Here is a 21698-nt window from a genome sequence, read left to right as displayed (position 1 = left end):
TATATATATATATATCAATTTCTTATTAGTTTTCTTTGATTTTTTTTGTTTCTACTTTAGCCTTTTCTTTTATAGTTTGAAAATTCTTTGAATCATCAATGTATTTCATTACATTTAAGATAAACCTGTAAAGTTTTTCTATGGATAAATTAGGAAAATGTTTTAATCCTATTTTTATATTAGGATTTTTCCACCTAATTTTTGTTTTTTCTTTACTCTTAAGATTGAATGTAGATCCCTAAGACACTGCTTATATTTTAAAATAGATAGATGCAGATGATTTTAGAATTATCTTTACTCGATAATTTCATGTAAGTATAGAAATGCCAAATCACCTGCACAATCACAAGATATCCCCAAACCTTTCCCAATATTCATGTTCTTTCCTTTTCTTGACTTTAATAATTACCAATGTATAAAATATCGACTTTTGGTCTTAGCATTGTATAGAAAACAACTGCACTGTCCTCATGAGTCAATGCTTATGCCATGGCTGGGGGACAGCATTTTACTACATTCCTTCATGATTTTAGTAATCTGTTTTAAAATTCATACCTTGTTAGTGATAGTATCACCTCACTGTTTCACATTTAGTCTATTAATATGTAATTTCAATATTTACAGTTATTATTTCTATCTGAAGGTATAGGCAAATATATTTACATTAAATGTTTTATTTGTCTTTGAACAATTAAAACATTTTATTCCTCATAGAAGGAGCATGTGAACTATTCTAAGGTTGATCTTCTCTCTTAAGAATTGTATACATTTCTGTGGTTCATCATGAGTCAAGAAATATTTTAGTATATATAATAAAACTACCAGTTCTATTTTAACTTTCATGCTTTAAAAACGTTATTTGTAGAAATATTTTATTTAAAAAGTCTCTTTGTCTTGAAATCTGTTTTACAAAGAAAATCACCATCAGAAAGAGATGTATACATCTTTGCAATCATTAATTAGACATTAATATGTTTCTAATGCTCTGAAAACAAATATTTTTCAATAATGTGAATTAAAGTCCCATGTGAATTATTACTCTATCTCATGTGCAGAATTCTTTATAATAAAACTTTGTTGTCTTAAAATTATACCAATGTTTTCAGTTATTCATCAAAATATCAGAAGCTTTACTTTTCTTTAAATGTTCTATGCTTACGTGTTTGTGTGTGTCTGTCTCTGTGTGTGTCTGTGTGTGTGTGTGTGTGTGTGTATTCCTATGAGTATGTGTTTTATGAATATATATACATATTTCAATGTGCCATATTGGTGTAAGAAGGAAACTTGCAGGTGATTATTTCCTTCTGGGATGTATGATTTCTGAGCCCTGATCTATATTTTCACCCATAGGTGATTAATTTTACATTCTGAACAAAACCTTAAATTTGTTCCTTTCTTGTTACATTCCAACCACAAGATCAGAGCTGGTCTATTCTAAGATGCTTTTGCATAATTGTTAGCCTCTGCATAAAAAGATACAAAGTCAGTTAGTGTAAGTTGTCCTTTTCATAAAATTCTACTAATCTGAAATGTAACATTGGGGTCTTGGATGAATCATCAGAAGCACTCAAACATATGCACAAACACACACACATACACACACACAGGCACACGCACAGGCACACGCACATGGACACACAGACACAGACACTTATATTATTTTCAAAGTAATACATTATGCATAGCAGTTGATTAATAAAAAGTAAAAATTAAAAAATAATGAATGAAACCTCTGTAAAAGAGATGGCTTGTGAAGTGGTTTTCTTAGGTTTGGGTTCAAGGTTGTTATGGATAGGGAGAGAGCACATGTGCTGTGTTTCTTATTTAAGGGACTGTTTCTTAGATACTTACAATCCTCATAGAAGTTAGAAGATACTAACTTCATAAAAATATACTTATCTACTCACTGTCTGGTTATTTATTAGATTTCCAGTACATCAGTAGTTTCTTGTCCAATTACTATGCTTTGATTTCAGCTATATTCTTGCTGCTGTCTTCCTAGGTCTCTGGGGCAGATTCTAAATGTGAGAGGCAGTAGAGAGCTAATAGTACAAGTATCTTGTTTTTTCCTGGGAGTGTTAAGAAATGGGATCTTGTTTCTAAAATATTAATTTTGGATCCCTAGATCTATGACCATAAAAGAATTCAACACTCTATATCTGTATGCCATCTAAGTATTCACAAACCCTGATATGATGAGTGCTCACTAATTTTAATTTTTATAAAAATAATTGCGCTGCTTCCCAACCTCGTTTTTCTAGAACTGTGCATGTGAAGCACATGGAAGTAAGGCTGTAATGATGGAAGTCCAGTTGGAGAGGAAGCAAATGTCTCTGCTCTCTTTTTAAGTGCTCTCCCTGACTACGTTCTGCTATAATGAAAGAGAAATCAGGATGCTGAGCTCTAGCACCCATGGCTTCTTAGTCACCCTTTATCATACACAACCTGTTACAGTTATGTTTGATTTTTCAGTACCCAAGAACTAAATTCTAAAATAAATATGGTAGACTGAGTGTCTTCCAGACTTAGCCTATGGGAAGAAAATAAGTTATACATTAGAGGAGTTGTGACAGATTATAAATTGTAAATAATGATTAGATCATATTAATTTTGTATTCATGAGCTTTCAGGTTATTTTATAGCATTTTTCTCTCTGTGCATTCTATAGCCTCTATATGTAACAGCAACAAACTTCAATATGGTGAATGACATAATCAGCAAGTTACTACCAATGATAAGAAAGCATGTAAGTTACTTTCAATCTATTTTGAGTTAAAATTGAATTTTGCTTTTGAGATTCACATATATGGAAATGTGTAAATACAGATGAAATTTGATCATGATACATTTACAAATCATTTTACAAATGCCTCTTTTTTAATCAGAAGTTATTGAAGGCATAATAATAGTCCTTTGAGTGACATTTTTTCTTGAATTTGTGTCTAGTTTTATGTGAAATGAAACTCATAGCCCAATGGTTTGAGCTGTATGTGTAGTTTCACTAGATAATACATATCTACTGTAATAAATTGTGATTAATTTGTCATATGCTCACACCTAATTTAAAGGACGCCAATGTTAGAGGGAATATTTTTTTCTTTCTTCTTTTTTTTTTAATTAGGCTATACTGCCTATTTTGTATGTAATTCTGTAGTCTTTCCCATTTCTTCTTGTTTTTATTTCTCTTGTGTGGATGTGTAACTGTACATGTTCTAGTGTATTTATTTTTAACTTTTAATAAATCTTTAATGAATGAGTCTACATTTCTATGTCTTTTCTGCATACATATCTGTGTATATATTGTCTTTCTATTTTTAAATGTGCATGTGTATCTCTTTGTAACTGTGTGTGTGTGTGTGTGTGTGTGTTTCTCTGTGTTTATGCATCCCTGTCTATCTCTTTCTGTGAGTTTGTACAATGAGAATCCACATGTCAGTCTGCCTCTCTAACTTTATGCCCCTCTACCTCTGTCTGCCTCTCTCTCTCACCCTCTTTCTCTTTCTGTTTCATTATCACCTTTCCATGTATGTTGGGGTGTAAATGGGTATTTGGTGGTGTGTCTGCTTGAGTGCTTTTTGTCTGCTAGTTTAACACTTAAAAACTCTATGGGACAATGTCATTGGTTTTAAATAGGAGTCTACAAGAAAATAAAATTAATAATAACTCCAGTTAGAGCCACTCCTAGAGGGTGCTCAATATTTCAACAGAATGTTCTATTTAGATGATTATTTCAAATGGATCCATAACACTGTGTGCAGTAATTATGTTCTAGAACTTCTTTTCAGCATCAGGCCTATTTTCCAGGATAGACACATGTCCTTCATCTCCACAGACTGGACATCTCTCAATGAAAGCCAAAGGCTGTTTTCACTTCTAGGCACCCTCAAAGACTCTCTGTTTTTGACTCTTGTGTTCACTGTTGTCGAAGTTATCATATCTTTTGAATGTTAACTTTGCTAAACTCATCATAGCCACCATTAGTATATGCCTCTGTGGACACTAGGTTCTGTGCTCATGTTAAGTCGAAATTCAATATACCACACACAGTCTGCACAGATGTAAGAAATTTCATAATACTATTTGTCTTGGTTAGTGGTAATGGCTGAATGCAACTTCTTATTTTATTGTGGATCAGTAGATCAAGGCTCCCTCCAAGAGGAAAGGCAAGTACCCAAAGATTTTCTCCTGAAATCAGTCCCGTTTACTCAAACCTGTGGTCAGAGGAAATATCATTAATACTGGTTTAAATAATTTCCCTGCTAGAGAGCTAGAAATAGTAAGTAAAGGAAATTGCTAGACTCTTCAAGACTCTGATGTCAGTTTATTTGTGATGGTTGGTTCTTTTTGCCTCCCAGAACATTGAAGATTACCAACTGTGGTTCTGTCCTGGCCCTGGGAAAGCTCCAAGAGTACTCCAAGGTAATAACAGGGAAATCTAAGGAGGGACTAGCTGAGTTTGGTAAATCCTCACTATTTTCATTATTTAGTCTTAAACTTGAATAAACACTAAAGCAGAATGACTTAAATATAATTTCATTCATTTAAATCATAATTAATTACTAATATAACATTCAGATACAATTTAATACCTCATAATCAACAGCCTTAGAATGCAGGAATTTTTCTGTGCTTTCTGTTTCAGAAACAATTTTCCTGATAAGGCAAACAAAATAAAACTCTAGACATATTGTTTCTGGAGAAAACAATTTAAAAAAGTCATTTGGTGATCATTACAGAAACTCTTCCTAGCTATATATCTCAAGGGTTTCCATCACTCACATGGTAGCTCACAACCATTTATAACTCCAGTTTCAGGGGATCTAATTCCCACATCTGACCTGCACAGACACCAAGTCTAACATGGAGATCAGGTATATATGTGAGTGAATGACTTACACAGAGAAACAAGTTTAAATCTAAAATGTAAAATCTTCACTTTTTTATTTATTCCAAATTACGTAGATTGTTTTGTAATGAATATTAGAAATATAGCCCTTTCTCCGAATCCATGTAAAATATTCAGTTCACATCTCCTATGACCAATAATTCTGCAACTGAATATGAAATCATATTCTGATTTCTGGAGACAACCTGACTTAATTACAGCTATTCTGTTTGTTGCCTTCTTTTCTTTCTCACTAGATTATTGCCAAATAAATAAATAATAGTAATAAAATTATCAGAAAAGTTTGAATAAGAATTAAAAATTTGAGATCACCAAGTATTCTTGCAAAGCTGATCTTTTAAAAGCTACTGAAAATTTGAAGCTCTAACCAATAAAGTTGACCTTCATACCAGTGACATAAGTCTCTGCAGACTTAAGAGCACGCTCTCCCACTAATGCCAGATAAGAAAACATTCTCGTACATAGGTGCCTGTGGCCTCTGAACAGCCCATGTATGCTCTTTAGTTGGTGGCTCAGTCTGTGATAGCTCCCAGGGGTCCAGGTTGATATTGCTGGTCTTTCTATGATGTTTCCAATCCTTTCAGTTCTTTCAATTCTCCCAACTTTTCCATAGGGGTTGTTGACCTCAGTCCAATGGTTAGATGTAATATCTATATCTGTTTTAGTCAGCTGCTTGCAGGGCCTCTCAGGACAGCCATGCTAGGCTACTGGCTGCAAGCACAACTTTGCATCAGTAATAATATTTGGGATTGGTGCCTAATAATGGGATGGATCCCAAGTTGAGCCTGTCACTGACTGGTAACTGCTTCAGACTCTATTCCATTTTTGTCCTGCATTTCTTTTAGACAGGAGCAATTTGAGGTTGAAAGTTTTGTAGGTGTGTTAGTGTCCCTATCCATCCACAGGTGTCCTGTGTGATTTAAAAAGGTGGTCTCTTCAAATTTTACATCTGCGTGATTTTGAGTTTTGGCAAAATTTCCTACCCTGACTCTTGGGAGCACACCTATCTCATGTCTCTGGGATATTGCTGTATATTTCCATTCATTCTCTTGGGTCCCTTGTCCTCTCTCATGTCTCTCCCATACCTGATCCTGACCTGTTCTCTTCCCATTCCACTCTCACACATATCTCTCCTTCCCTCTGCCTTCCATGGTTATTTATTTCCCTTTGCTAAGTGGGATTGAAGCATCCTTACTTAGGCTTTCCTTATGGTTTAACTTTTAGTGTCATGGATATTCTGTATATTTTGTGTAGTGTCACTGATGAATGAATATATACCATTCATGTCCTTTGGAGTCTGGGTTAGCTCACTCAGAATATTTTCTAGATCCATGCAATTGCCCGCAAATTTCACGATGTCCTTTGTTTTTAATAGCTGAATAGTATTCCATTGTGTAAATAAACCATATTATCTGTATCCATTCTTTGGTTGAAGGACATCAGGGTTGCTTCTTATTACAAATAAGGCTTCTATTAACGTAGTGGAGCTCGCATCTTTGTGGTACTGTGGAGCATCTTTTGGCTATATGCCCAGGACCAGTATATCAGCATCTTCAGGTGCAACTATTTCCTGTTTACTGAGGAACAGCCAGATTGATTTCCAGAGTGGTGGTAGAAGTTTGCCATCCCACCAGCAATGGAAGAGCTTTCCCATTTCTCTACAATCTCACCAGCAAGTTCTGTAGTTCTGTTTCTATTTTGAGAAGTTTAAGGAGTTTTGCTATTAGCTTTTATTTGAAAGTCTGGTAGAATTATGCACTGAATTATGCATTGTGCCCTAGTCTTTTTGTTACTGTTATTGTTGCTGGTTGTTTTTAATGAATTCTTCTATTTTCTTAGGGGTTATAGGACTGATTAGTTTATCTGATCTTGATTTAACTTTGGTATGTGGTATCTGTCTAGAAAATCATCCATTTCATGTAGATTTTCAAGCTTTGTCAAGTATAGTCTTTTGTAGTAAAGCCTGATGATTTTTTTTAACTTTCTTCAATTTCTATTATGTCTCCCTTTTCATTTCTGATTTTGTTAATTTGCATACTATTTCTGAGACTTTTAGTTTAGGTTTATGTGTCTTGTTGATTTTCTCAAAGAACAGGATCTTGGTTTTATGGATTCTGTTTCTAATTGATTTCAGACTTAATATTATTTCCTGTTGTCTGCTTCTCTTTAGTGTGTTTTCTTATTTTTGATATGGGTTTTCATTGTGCTTTTAAGTTGCTAGTATAGGATATCACAATTATCTTTGTGAAGACAATTAGTGCTCGTTTTATTTTATGTATGCAGTGTGAAATATTTGAATTGCTTAATATGAAGCTAGAGGAGTGAAGTAGGATTCTTTTTTTTTTCTTCTTCTTTTTCTTTTTTTTGGAGCTGGGGACCGAACCCAGGGCCTTGCGCTTGCTAGGCAAGTGCTGTACCACTGAGCTAAATCCCCAACCCCGGTGAAGTAGGATTCTTATGATGTAAAAATATTATTGGTATTAATACTCCAACAGGCATGTCTTAAAATGGATAGAGAAGAATACAGCCAAAGTCCCCCTACACAGTGCATTCTTAGGTCTATATTCTCTAAACAAAGTGATACACTGAAAATTTTCTCCTCATTATTTTTAGAGTTCTCAGCTTAATTTATTATAGTATCCCTGTAATGGTTCTAATGTTCTAGTATTTATAGTCTACATTATCCTGAAGAAGGAGGAGGAGGAGGAAAAGAGGAGTAGGAGGAGGAGAAGGAGGAGGAGGAAGAGGAGGAAAAGAGGAATAGGAGGAGGAGAAGGAGGAGGAAGAGGAGGAAAAGAGGAATAGGAGGAGGAGAAGGAGGAGGAGGAGGAGGAGAAGGAAGAGGAGGAGGAGAAGGAGGAGGAGGAGAAGGAGGAGGAGGAGGAGGAGGACGAGGAGAAGAAATACAGCAAAGCATTCTAAATTGTATCAGAAGGGTTGCCTATATTCAGTTACAGTAGTTACAATTCATGTTTTCTTCTCATAGGGCATGAGTATCCACATGACATTAGAATGATAAATATTCAAAAGAACTTCATTTCACGGGACTTAAGAAATTTTACAGCTTTCCCTTCCCTACCTGGGGTAATCATGAAATACCTAAACGCTGATATACATGGGAAATTCATCTTGAAGCCCAGAAACTCAGCAAGAAGCCAGCAGCAAAAAAGTGAGTCTGCCATCTTCCTTCAGGTGGCTTTTCTTAGTTCCCATTTTAATTTGTCACAAAATATCACAGCATACTATCATTTTCTTGCTTAAGAAAGGGGCACTGTAAAAAAAAACCACACTAAAGCAGTATGTTTCAGGTCCATATTAAGAAAACTCTAAATTCCAATGTGAAGACTAATCTTGGTTATAGGGAGAACATTTCATTTTTCCCAAACAGATATTTGCCATAAACTGGTATGCCAAGACACTGTGTACACACATTTTTGTCCCATTAGAATAAGCAGGTCTAAGACATGGATTGTGATATGTTCCCATCAAGTGGTTTCATGATTAGAGCACAAAATTACTTATGAACTATATTTTGACAATCTATTGCAATGAAATCTACATAGAAAAACAAGATGTATGGTGTTGAAGATAATCTGTTGCAGGCTTGACTAGAAATCACCTTAGCCTTGTAGCCCAGTCTCTAATCTCATTTCAAATCATATAACAAATATCTTTTAGACTTATATCCAGATTCCCAATGTCTCTAACATTGATTGACTGGGGCTTTTAAATTATTTTTTCAAATGATAGAATACTATTATTATTTCTCCTTATTCTCCTTTCTTGAAAACCTCCCACTTATACCCTTGATTTCTTTTAAACTTTGCTTTTTCATTTATTAATTTTATTTACATTTGAAATGTCCCATTCCTGGTCCCCCCACCAAGAATACCCCACCACATCCCTCTTCTCCTTTGCCTCTAAGAGGGTGCTCCCCCACCATCCTACTTACTCCCACCTTACCCCTCTAGCATCCTGCTTCTTTGGGGCATCAAGCCTCCACAGGAACAAGAACATCCCCTCCCACTGAGGCTAGACAAGACAGCCATCTCTTACATATGTAGCAGGGACTGCAGACTGGCAATGTATGCTCTTGGGTTGTTGGCTAAGACCCTGGGAGCTCTGAGGGGTCAAGTTAATTAATATTATTGTTCTTACTATGGGGTTGCTAACCCTCTCTCCTCCTTTATTCCTTCCCCTAACTTTTTCATTGGGGTCCCAGTACTCAGTCATGTGGCTGGCTGAGAGTATCTGCATCGGTTTCAGTCAGAAGCTGGTAGACCCTCTCAGAGGACAACCCTGTCAGGTTCCTGTCTGCAAGCATATCATTTCATCATCAACACTGTCATGGTTTGGTGTCTATGGATGGGATAGATCAGATGTTGAGGCAATCTCTGGATGGCCTTTCCTTCAGTCTCTGCTTGAATTTTTGTCCATGCATTTTCTTTAGACAGAAACAATTCCGAATCAAAAATTTTGATATGTGTTTTGGTATACATATATATAAACACACACACACACACACACACACACACACACACACACACACACACACTCAGACATCTTTGTCCATCTATCTAATATTACTTGTGATTTCAGCCCTCATAATTTTGCATTAGATAGCCAGGCAGACAATATGTTTTACAGTGAAGAAGACTATTTTATATTGTGTTATATGACTCATTTGTTTACTTTTAATTTATTTGTTTTAAGTAACATATTTAAAATTGTATTATAGTCCAATATTCTAAAAGAAAACTCAGAAGTGAAAAAGAAACTTAATTTCAGCTCTGAGCTGACACTGTAGTGCACAGTCATGTATATTTTCTCATGAGGGGGACATGCTGCTGCTGAAATAAACTTAACAATGGTTCTTCAAAATGCTGAACAAGAAAAGGATGAAAAGAGCTCCACTATGACATTTGAAAAAATGGAAAATTTTTAAATGAGAATAAAAGTGAGGGTGGCTATTAAAATGGATGTAATTATTGAAGCAACAGCCTATACATAGTTCAGGGAGCTCATTCAACCAATGTATCTAGTATTTCATGATACAGTATGGAGTTAGACAGCATCATCTTGTGAGAATTTCCACTACAGAACACAAGACCATGTCTTAGAGACATCACTAAGATGAATAACAGTGTAGGGCATATGAGAAGAAGGTTACATAAGCACAACAGGATGATTAACCCATTATAACAGGGACATTTTGCACTTGAAATTTGGTTTTGTAAAAGATCTTTATAAATTATACTATCCCATGTAATGATCTCAACTCCTGCTCAGATATGAAGGAAAAAACTTTTAAGAAACAAAGAACTTCTATGACGTCGCAAGTTGGACAGGGGCTCTGTGCCCCACCAGGACCAAGTATGCACCACCCCACCAGTTAAAAAGGGAAGAAAACTGTTTGGAAGAGAACTCAGTTCCATTTGTCAGGATGGCATCCTGCCCGCAGCAATTCTGGTATGTCTCAAATGTTGTTTCTCTGGCTGTCCTAAGACAAAATCCTGCTTCTTAAATACCTGACCCCTTCACTTCTATCACCATGTGGAGTAAAAATTGTGTCTCAAATCATTGGCTTCCAGTAGGAAGATGAGAGAGGCCTATTCAGAAACCATCTATTGGAAAAGTTGGATTCAATCCCTTAACTATTTTGGAAAATCTGATATGAAGAAATGTTGCCTGATCTTTAAGGGATAATATTAGGGTGGGATGTGTACAACAAAAGATTGAGGCACAAAACCAGCTTGAGGTCATCTGTGTCCATGCCACCACACATACAATTGACTATTTCACATGATGAGGTAATAAGGTATAGCTACACACATTGGCAAGTTTGGGGCGTCCTGAATGTCGGGGGCTGGGGGATTATCTCTTCCTGCCAGGTGTCCTGTGAGTCAGATCCGGTACTCCTGCTCTGTTCTGCATCCATTTCCTTTTATGGTCTGTTAGTTCTAGCGGCAGGGCGGGGCTGCCTGGACTTGCTTTTCACAGTGTTTAGCCCTGAGGTTGTGAATTTTGAAACTTACTCTTTTAACTTCATATTTTTAAACCTTAAATCTGTATAGTTTTCCTTTCAATACACACACACAGAGAGAGAGAGAGAGAGAGAGAGAGAGAGAGAGAGAGAGAGAGAGAGAAACAGAGACAGACAGAAACAGAGACAGACAGGGAGAGGGGGAGACAGATACCGAGAGACAGAGAGACAGAGAGAGGGATGGAGACAGAGAGACAGAAACACACACACACACACACACACACGAGAGAGAGAGAGAGAGAGAGAGAGAGAGAGAGAGAGAGAGAGAGAGAGAGAGAGAGAGACTAGGCTTCTGGATACAAGATCAATCTCAATAAACAGAGAGCTGGTCAGTGTCTTTGAGGGCAGTTAATCTGGGAAGGGTCTCTGAAAGCACTTGTATCAACTGTACTGTACTGTATGTACTGTGTACATATTTAAGGACACTATGGATTGGGGATTTAGCTCAGAAGTAGGGCGCTTGCCTAGCAAGCCCAAAGCCCTGGGTTCGGTCCCCAGCTCCGGGGGGAGGGGGGAAAGAACACTATTATAATCAGAGGGAGCGAAGACTTAAATCTTAATTTTGACAATTGTAAAAAATATCAAGCAAGTTTTCCATCACAATAAATTAGAAAATAATGAGTTTCCTAATGAATAGAGTCCAAGCATGTTAAGAGGGTAAATATTTTGATTTGCGTGAGAGTATCACCCTGTATTGGTGAGGCAGAGCAAATTGGTGAAGATGGATTTGTGGGTGAGTGGGCTCAGAAGTGCTTTCTTAGATCATTACTAGTATACTCTGTTTTTGAATTCCTGTGCAACCCCATATGCCCCTGACTCTTACATACGTTAAGATGGCAAGCCCATGGCTTTCATCTGTACACGAAGTTCCTCCCTCATGAAGACCCACAAATAGGAGGGATGAGTCTAAAGTGGGACATCCACGGTATGTATATGGTATCTATATTCGATACTTTTGTGGCTGTGAACAAATACCTTTGGCTAAATGTGCTCATGGGCTGATATCATCTTTAAAGCTAACTTTAAATGAGTTGGATTTGTCTTCCAGTTTTACTTGCTCTCTGGCATACCCCTAACCTCTCATGAAAACAGACCCACCTAAGTGAGACTGAAATTCCTTAGACATCTATTCCTAGCTATCATTTAGCTTCCCTAACCACAACCCATGTCCGAAAGGATCAAGAATAAAGGACATTTTGGAGACCATCTCGTACAGTTTGAGTTTTTTCAAAATTTGGGCCTGGTTTTGCTCAGATCTCTTGTTTCTTGCCATAGGGGGATCTTATATCTCGATCACACTCCTCCCCAAATATTTAAAGCACTTGACTACCAAACGCTGATTCTTTGCATATTTATTTGCAGCTCAAATTCCAGAATACAAGGTCATATATGGGGAGAAAAATGAATGGAAGTCTTTATGAGAGGGTTCTGCTCATAAATAGTCTTTAAATGACCCGTCACTCAAGAGTCACTTGATAAAATTCCAGAATATTTGCAGTTTTTTTCGTTGGGTTGAATAATTTATTTACGTTTAATATTTCACAATAGTAAAACAGAGCATCAGATAAAAATTTTATAAGCACCTTTTAAAGCAAAATGGAATGTGAGTCATTGGCACTGCTGGGTACCAGAGATTGCTCTTTATGTCTAAGATCATACTGCAAAATTGAGCTCCTCTGCCTGTCAGCTCCCCAAAGGTACCTTAAGCTCATGCCTTAGGATGCTGTGAGTTGAGCTGAGCAGCACTATCTCCTTATGGAGTGATCTACCTATGCAACTGTATGCTTTAAATGTCTGTAACTAGAACATTTTTTTGTTCTCAACAGGAGAATATTTAGCTCTGAGATAACAATTGCAAATTTGATTTAAGGTTCATCTTCTCTGTCCACGTTTCTATTTCTTTCTCTTCACACAGATTGTATGTGTAGGCCTATAGGTGTTTGTACATGCAGAAGCCAGCATCTGAAACTGTGTCTCTTTTCTCAGGTGTCACCAACATTATCCCCTACTTTTGGGGACAGTCAGTGTCTTTTACTGGCCTGGAAACAGGTATATAAATTAATCTGACTGACCAGAGAGCTTTGTGGTCTGTTTATCTCTACTTCCAACAAATGGATTGTAAGTACACACCAATATGACCAGCTTTTGTTTTTTGTGGAGGTTCTGAGAGAATTATCTCTGGTCCTCATCATTGCAAGGCAAGAATTGACCAAACCAACTTTCTCCTTTATTTTATTCTACACATGTAGCATATATAATCCATGAATTACAAAAATCAGTAGGAAATGCTTTTTAAATTTTATTAATTTACAACTGTTATTGTGTGTGTATGTCTGTGTGTCTGTGTGTATGGTGTGTATGTGTCTGTGTAAATGTATATGGTGTGTATGTGTAAATGTATATGGTGTGTGTATGTAAATATATATGGTGTGTGTGTGTGTGTGTGTGTGTGTGTGTAGGTGCATATGTCATGCTACATAGGTATAGATCAGAAGGCAGCTTGATGTAGTCAGTTCTCATTCCATCTTTACAGGGTTTAGGAGTCCAACACTGGTCTCCAGACTTGCTCAACAAGCACATTATCACTAAATAACTTTCTATCATTTTTATTTCTAATTATTCATGGCAAACTAACACAGATCAGATATAACCTGCTGAGTGTCATTTAGAATATGAAGTGCCTTTGATTTGGAGCAGTGTTGCTCTAAATTGTCAACCAGATAGTTGCCAGCACACTGTTCTTTCCCTCTAAACTTACAAACAGTTTATTTCAAAGAAGCATTGCTTTGGTGAGTCAGCCAACGCATTATAAACAAGTTTATTTCTACAAGCACATGGATTGTAGTTATTCAATTCAATATAACACATTTGCTTCATTGACTGCATAATACAGATAGTCAACTCTACATGCTCTTGAAATACTCTGGAGAGAAATCTGAAGGTGTTTCTATGGGGGCTTTTCCAGATTAGGCTAACTATAGGAAGAATTACTCAAAATGTTAGTGTTACTATGGGCTAGAATCCCAGACACAGGAAAAACAGAAAGTAAGCTGAGTACCACATTCAATTCTCTTGGGTTTCTTGCTGTAAACACCATGCAGGCAATGGTCTCATTCTTTTGGCATCACAATTGCTATTCAGTGAGCACTAACTCTTAAGCCAAACTATGAAGAAGGAGTACTTTTCTTGAGCTAATATACTAGCAGATAGCTGCTCCCTGCCATTTACAGAGAACATCGGTGAGAGAATCCTGATTATGTCGAAGGTAATACTCCCAATATATGGAAGATTGATAACTAAACAAGAGTGGGGCTACTTTTTAAATATATGTCATTTAATCTTCCAAACAACACCTGTCTAAAGTCCTGAGAAACTGGAAAATACCATACGACATGGGACAGTCGACCAAGCATGAGATTCTAATCTCAATGATCCTCCCACATCACTTTTCTTTTGTTCTTATTATTTGTCTTTTTGCTATACAAAATACCTAGCAAGAACGACATAAAGAAGAAAAGGTTTGTTCTGTTTGATACGGTATCAGTAGATACAGTCTATCACGGCACAGAAGGAATGGCTCCAGGAGTATTAAGCAGTTGGTGCCAATGTGTCCTTGGTTATCTAGCAGACAATGATGATCCCATCTTCAGTTCAGTTTATTTTTATTCATTCTAAGGTTCAATCCTATGGGATGTTGTCACCCACATTTATGATAGGTCTTTCCAATTTTAATAATCTTGAAACTCCTCCCCACTGACATACCCAGTGATTTGTCTTTAAGACAATTCTAGATCCTGTCAGGTAGCTAGCACATAGTAACCATCACACTTTCGGATTCAAGTCAATGTTAGGGAGTTTACAAACATCTAAATGACTGTATTGCTATGAATGTGACTTTAAGAAAACTTTTTAGTGGAATTGTATGTCCAATATGTTACCTCACTCAGGATGATATTTTCTGTGTCCATCTATTTGCCTATGAATTTCATAAAGTCATTGTTTTTGATAGCTGAGTAGTACTTCATTGTGGAGATGTACCACATTTTCTATATCTATTCCTCTGTTGGATCCCAGGGCATCTGGGTTTTTTCCAGCTTTTGGATATTATAAATAAGTCTGCTATAAACATAGTGGATCATTTCTCTTTGTTGTATGTTGGAGCATCATTTGTCTAGTCTTACAACCAAAAGAAAGTTTCATTATGTGGCTTTGCTATTTTGTTATACAAAGCAGGTGGTGATTGAATGTGCCAGGACATGCACCTAGTAACTTTCTATGTGAGAATGGAAGGAGCACCTATCAGCATTACCGACAATATGCTGGAAAATGCAGAGGTTTACACACATTCAAGGATGGTTGGCCAATGTTAGCCACAACTTGACATTGTAGGTGAGAGTAGGTAGCCTAATCATCTGTCCAATCTATTCAATGACATATCTCTTCTTCAACATCAAGCTTAAATTTATGCCAAAGACCAGCCTCCAATGGGAGAAGAGTTCCTTAGAAGAGGGACGTTTAAGAGAGGTGGAAAAAAAAACAAACTTGAAGGCAAATTTTAAGTTAAAAGCTGATGGCCTATGTTTGCTCTCAACACGTTTCCAGACTTCTCCCTCTAGAGACAATTTTCTCTTGCAATTACAGAAAACTCATGTCTTGTAGATAAAATGGCTAATCTTCTGTTGAAATATCAATTCAGTTAATATCTGAGATTCTCTTTTGATTATCTCATTAATCAGTGTCCCATGTTTCCCATGACACCAGCAGATTTATTCTTAGAATGAAACATTTTTTTAAACAGTGCAAATAAGTCCATAGACCTGCCTTTTTTATGAAAGCACGGATAATGAGCTCACTGTGTGGGACACCATCCTGATATTATGATTTTTTACTATGCCTGGATTAACCTAACTCTTTCTCAGGCTGATCATGGTCTCAGGAATCTGCCTGTCTTTGTATCTGTATGACAAGCTGGCTTATAGTACAGCTTCCTCTGATTTTCTCAGTCTACACAGCTCCTTTTACAATTCACATTGAATGCTTATATCTTGGAAAGTTAAGGAATTACATATTCTTGAACTCATATTTTCAGAGATCTTTCCCAAGGCCTCCCAGAATCATGTTATCTCCATGATTACCATGGAGTCATTAACCTTAGCATGAGGACAATCCTTACATTATTATGTAAACAAGCCTTATACCTACAGCAATGATTATCACTACCAGAGGTTGCCAACTTGCTGGCTCAGTTCCTGGGGTGGAAACCAAGTCAAACAGTCTTTTACATGGCCAAGCCAGACTTGGAAAATTTAAATTTTTTATTTCTCTGTGTTTATTAGGTATGAGCATGTGAGTGTGCATGTGTGTGTGTGTGTGTGTGTGTGTGTGTGTGTGTGTGTGTGTACGGCATTCATATGTGTGAGAGTGGGAATGTACATGACAAGTTTACCAACTTGTAGACATCAAAGGACAAATTCAGATGTCATTTCCTTTACATTTTTTGAGACAGTGTATTTTCTATATAAAGCAATGTAACTGTCCCAAGACCTTTTGTGATTCTCCTGTCCTTTCTCTCATTTTATGGTAGCAACACTGGGATTAGAAATATATATTGAAAAACCTGATTTTCATTAGTTTTGGGAGTTTAAATTAAGGCTCTCATACTTGCAAAGCAAATATTTGTAAAATTTTACTTCCTCACACCATTCTCCAAACACACTTCTTATTTCCTCTAAGAGCTTTATGATTAGAGAAGCTATTTGACTTGCCAATCCTGTCTGATATAATTTCTTTTTATTATCCTTTCACCACATGTAAATTTTGAAAAGAAGAACCAAAAAATAGACTGCCTCAGGACAACACAGACAACTATTCTTGATGGCAGAGGAAGCAATTAAGAGGAGTGAGTTTAAGAGGAATGGATACATAAAATGTGGTACATCTACACAATGGAATATTACTCAGCTATCAAAAACAATGCCTTTATGAAATTCATAGGCAAATGGTTGGAACTGGAAAATATCACCCTGAGTGAACTAACCCAATCACAGAAAGACATACATGGTATGCACTCATTGATAAGTGGCTATTAGCCCAAATTCTTGAATTACCCTATATGCCAAAATACATGAAACTGAAGTCGGATGATCAAAATGTGAATTCTTCACTCCTTCTTTAAAAGGGGAACAAGAATACCCTTGGCAGGGAATAGAGAGGCAAAGATTAAAACAGTGACAGAAGGAACACCCATTCAGAGCCTTCCCCACATGTGGCCCATACATATACAGCCACCCAATTAGACAAGATGGATGAAGCAAAGAAGTGCAGGCAGACAGGAGCCAGATGTAGATATCTCCTAAGAGACACAGCAAGAACACAGCAAATACAGAGGCGAATGCCAGCATCAAAGCACTGAACCGAGAACAGGACCCCTGTTGAAGAAATCAGAGAAAGAACTGGACGAGCTTGAAGGGGCTAGAGACCCCATATGTACAACAATGCCAAGCAACCAGAGCTTCCAGGGACTAAGCCACTACCTAAAGACTATACATGGACTGGCCCTGGACTCTGACCTCATAGGTAGCAATGAATATCCTAGTAAAATCACTAGTGTAAGGGGAAGCCCTGGGTCCTGCTAAGACTGAACCCTCAGTGAACGTGATTGTAGTGGGGAGGGCGACAATGGGGGAGGATGGGGAGGGGAACACTCATAAAGAAAGGGAGTGGGAGGGTTTGTTGGATGCTGGCCCGGAAACCGGGAAAGGGAATAACACTCTAAATGTAAATGAGAAATACTCAAGTTAATAATAAAAAAATAATAATCGTAAGAGGAGTGAGTTTGCTGCTATTTTAGATAGTCTGCCTATAAACTTCTATTTACCTACTCTGTGTTAGGAACACTTGCCTTCAAGTCTCCAGAAATGACTGTATCAGAGGAGATGGAATATAAAATGTTTGTTCTTTTTTGGTCTCATTGGTTCTGTAGTTTCTGGAGGAGGACTGACTTTTGCTTGCAACCAAGTATTAACAAGGAGGTTGCCCAGCTGCACATTCCAAAAAGAGAGCATAATCTGTAACTCATACATTTTCCAATGCTGATAGATTCCCCAACTCACACCCTTGGACCAGATATGCATTTCCTGAGAAACAGTAAAAATGACAATAGCTTTCTCATTTTACTCCATGTCTTTCTGTTCTGGAAAGAGGCTTCCAGTAAATTTTCAAATGATTCTTTTCTTTTTCTTCCAATTTCTTCCTTCCATTTTTGATTTTAGCAAATTACAGCCACTTGAAAGGAATACAATTTTAGCCATTTTCACTGTGCCCTCTGCAGAGTATGGACTTGAATTTTGAGCCATCCTGGGTCAGTTTCTAGTCAAAACCATAAGCTATATTCAGCTATATTTAGGAACAAGCTAAACCTGTTCACTGTGTGTAAAATGCAGACATTCTAAGTAACATAAGGGATTGCTGGCAATGAAATAAGCATTGCAGTTGTTCTTGATACAAGGGGTGATGTCAACCTCAGTGCAAGTCATGTCAGTGAAAAGGCAGGATGAAATTAGAAAATTTTGAAATTAAGTTTCTATAGAAGGCAGTTAAATTTAAAGTTCTACCATTCTCTATGGACATGTCTCTGGAAATTTCTATCATCGAATTGACTTATTTATACATTGGTCTTGAAGAAGAGCTCAGCAAATGCTGTTCATGTTCAGCAACAGGAAAAACACAAGGAGTCTGGGAGAAGGACTCAACAGGAGTTGCTTGTGGACAGCAGCAAGAAAATTCATGAGGATCTTGTCACTCCTATCTATTTGCTGAATTCTCCTTTTTTTCCTATAACATCTCATTACTCTGGGGCTAGAGAGGTAGGGAAGTGTTGTTGAAAAAAAGTAGGCCTGGAGCTAAATCCCCAGAACCTATAAAAAGCTGGTCTTGATGGTGTGTACCTGCAATCCCCAAAGCAGGAGAGAGATGAGTCACACAAATAAGTGTGTTACAATACAAAATCAAGACACTCAACATGAACTTCGAGCACACACACAGAAATAGGCACCTACCTAACACACACACACACAAACACACATACATGCACACACACACACACACACACTCAAACACACATACACGCACACACACACACACAGGGAGAGAGAGGGAGGGAGAGAGAGAGAGAGAGAGAGAGAGAGAGAGATACACATGTGCACACATACAAACACATACCCATGAATATAGACATATGCACATAAAACGCATAGTGAAATAAAACACTCTATCCAAGAAATATGTACAATTACACTGCGTTAATAAAAAATGTAAAAGAGACTAGAATATTAGCTACTAATAATCCCTACACCCAGTCTTCAGGTTGAAGGTGATCCTAGCATGACCATAGGGCAGCGTACAGATCCAACCGGAGTAAATTTTACTATGCTTGTGTTCATGGAGGCTTCAGAGAACTGGGTTCAATATTTGAATCTAGTGGAAATCTTTGGAATAAAGTAATTTAAAAGATTTTTGGGTTGGTTTTTGGGGGAACTTTTGGAGGCCTGAATTTTATTTTCTTAAAGAGTTTTAGTTTAAGTTTTTAATTGTTCATTTGGTTAGTGCAAGTAATGGTATGTTCATTAGTCATCTTTATACTTACAAATGATCATACCTTATTCTTCTTGAGTCCTTTCCTTGTGGTCCCTCTTTTAACTTTCTCCTCCCTTTGTGCCATTCCTTTTCTTCCAGTTAATCACAAGGTCTACATATGCCTACACTATGAAATGCAGGTGAGATTTCAGAGAGGAAATGATCAATAATTTCAGTTACTTCATAGTCTAGTATTACTCTTTAAATACCATCCTCTGCTCCCACTGTGGGAGAAAGAGCTCACCGCCCACACAGGTTGTCACTCCTGAGGATGCAGAGTGGGAGAGAACTACAATACTGCCAACCCTTGCTCACATCCCTGTCCCAAGAGGAAACTGTATAGGGCTTCTGGCAACAGGAAGATAGGGCACTCAAGCAGGAGGTCCTCTGTGGTCCAGAAACTGCCCCTAACTGAAGGGACCTAGTCAACAGATCCCTGGACCCAAATTCCGTGGGAAGGAGAGCTAAACCTTCAGAGGGGCATACATGCCTGGGAAGCCAGAAGAGACTACATTCTGCCCACATTTCTGACTCCAGAGGAAAACACCTAATGACATCTGGGACCCTTGTGCACAGGGGCCCGGGAATAGGCAGTGCAAGCCGTTCTGTTTCCCGCCCTCATGGAGAGCTCAAAGGCAGACACTCAGGAGCAACTTCAGCCAATGCACAAGAGGTAAGACCAACTTTTATGCTTCAAGTGACCGGCCTGGTGGACTCAGGACACATGGACACAGGAAGAGCTGAGACCAGTAGACAGGAAAGACTACACGCCTGAAAGCAGAACACTCTGTTCTCATAACTGGCTTAAAGAAAAGAGGAAAACAGGTTTACAGCATACCTGACACACAGGCCTATAGGATGGTCTAGCCACTGTGAGAAATAGCAGAAGCAGGTAACACCATAGACAACCTGATGGTGAGAGGCAAGTGCAGGAACCTAAGCAACAGAAACCAAGATTAAATGGCATAATCAGAGCCCACATCTCCCACCAAAGTAAACACTGAATATACAAATACACCAGAAAAGCAAGATCCTAATTATAAATCACATTTGATCATGATGGGAGAGGACTTCAAGAAAGACATAAAGAACTACCTTAGAGAAATGAAGGAAAACATAAATAAATAAGTAGAAGCCTATAGAGAGGAATAACAAAAATCTCTAAAAGAATTCCAGGAAAACACAATCAAACAGGTGAAGATATTAAAAATGGAAATAGAAGCAATAATGAAAGCACAAAGGTGGACAACCTTGGATATAGGAAACCAAAGGGAAAGACAAGGAGCCATAGATACAAGCATCACTAATAGAATACAAGAGATAGAAGAGGGAATCTCAGGAGCAGAAAATTCCATAGACACAACTGTCAAAGATAATGTAAAACTGTCAAAGTTATTCCATGACAAAACCAAATTTACACAATATCTTTCGACAAATCCAGCACTACAAAGGATAACAAATGGTAAAGCCCAACATAAGGAGGCAAGCTACACCCTAGAAAAAGCAATAAATTAATTGTCTTGGCAACAAAACAAAGAGAAGGAAAGCACACAAACATAATCTCCCATCCAAATATGAATATAACGGGAAGCAACAATAACTATTCCTTAATATCTCTTAGCAACAATGGACTCAATTCCCCAATAAAAAGACATAGATTAACAAACTTGAAATGCAATGAGGACCCTGCATTCTGCTGTCTACAAGAAACACACCTCACAGATGAATACAGACATTACCTCAGAGTGAAAACTGGAAAAGAGCTTTCAAAGAAAATGGTCTTAAGAAGCAAGCTGAAATAGCCATTTTGATATCAAATAAAATTGATTTTCAAAAAAAAGTCATCAAGAAAGATAAGGAAGGACACTTCATATTCATCAAAGGAAAAATCCACCAAGATGAATTCTCAATTTTGAATATCTATTCTCCAAATAAAAGGGCACCTACATACATAAAAGAAACATTACTAAAGCTCAAAGCACACATTGTACATCATAAAACAATAGGAGGGGTTTTCATCATCTCACTCTCATCAATGAACAGATCATGGAAACAGAATTTAAATAGAGACATAGACAGACTGAGAGAATTCATGAAGAAATGGACTTAACAGAT

The 21698-nt window shown here is 37.4% G+C and overlaps 1 protein-coding gene across 1 annotated transcript in view; it reads left to right on the top strand.

Moving 5' to 3' along the window:
• Positions 1–21698, top strand: part of LOC148003236 (rho GTPase-activating protein 20-like) — a 163893-nt gene that overhangs the window by 68629 nt on the left and 73566 nt on the right. Inside the window, exons 9-13 of the mRNA XM_087568224.1 lie at positions 2669–2746; positions 4356–4419; positions 7893–8075; positions 10196–10375; positions 12936–13067. Of these exons, the coding sequence (XP_087424350.1) occupies positions 2669–2746; positions 4356–4419; positions 7893–8075; positions 10196–10302 (432 nt within the window). The 3' untranslated portion in view covers positions 10303–10375; positions 12936–13067. The remainder of the gene's footprint in view (positions 1–2668; positions 2747–4355; positions 4420–7892; positions 8076–10195; positions 10376–12935; positions 13068–21698) is intronic.

The sequence above is a fragment of the Rattus norvegicus genome, chromosome 9 (assembly GCF_021556685.1).
Source record: "Rattus norvegicus strain SHRSP/BbbUtx chromosome 9, alternate assembly SHRSP_T2T, whole genome shotgun sequence".
NCBI lineage: Eukaryota > Metazoa > Chordata > Mammalia > Rodentia > Muridae > Rattus > Rattus norvegicus.
This window is presented reverse-complemented; position numbering and strand designations above follow the sequence as displayed.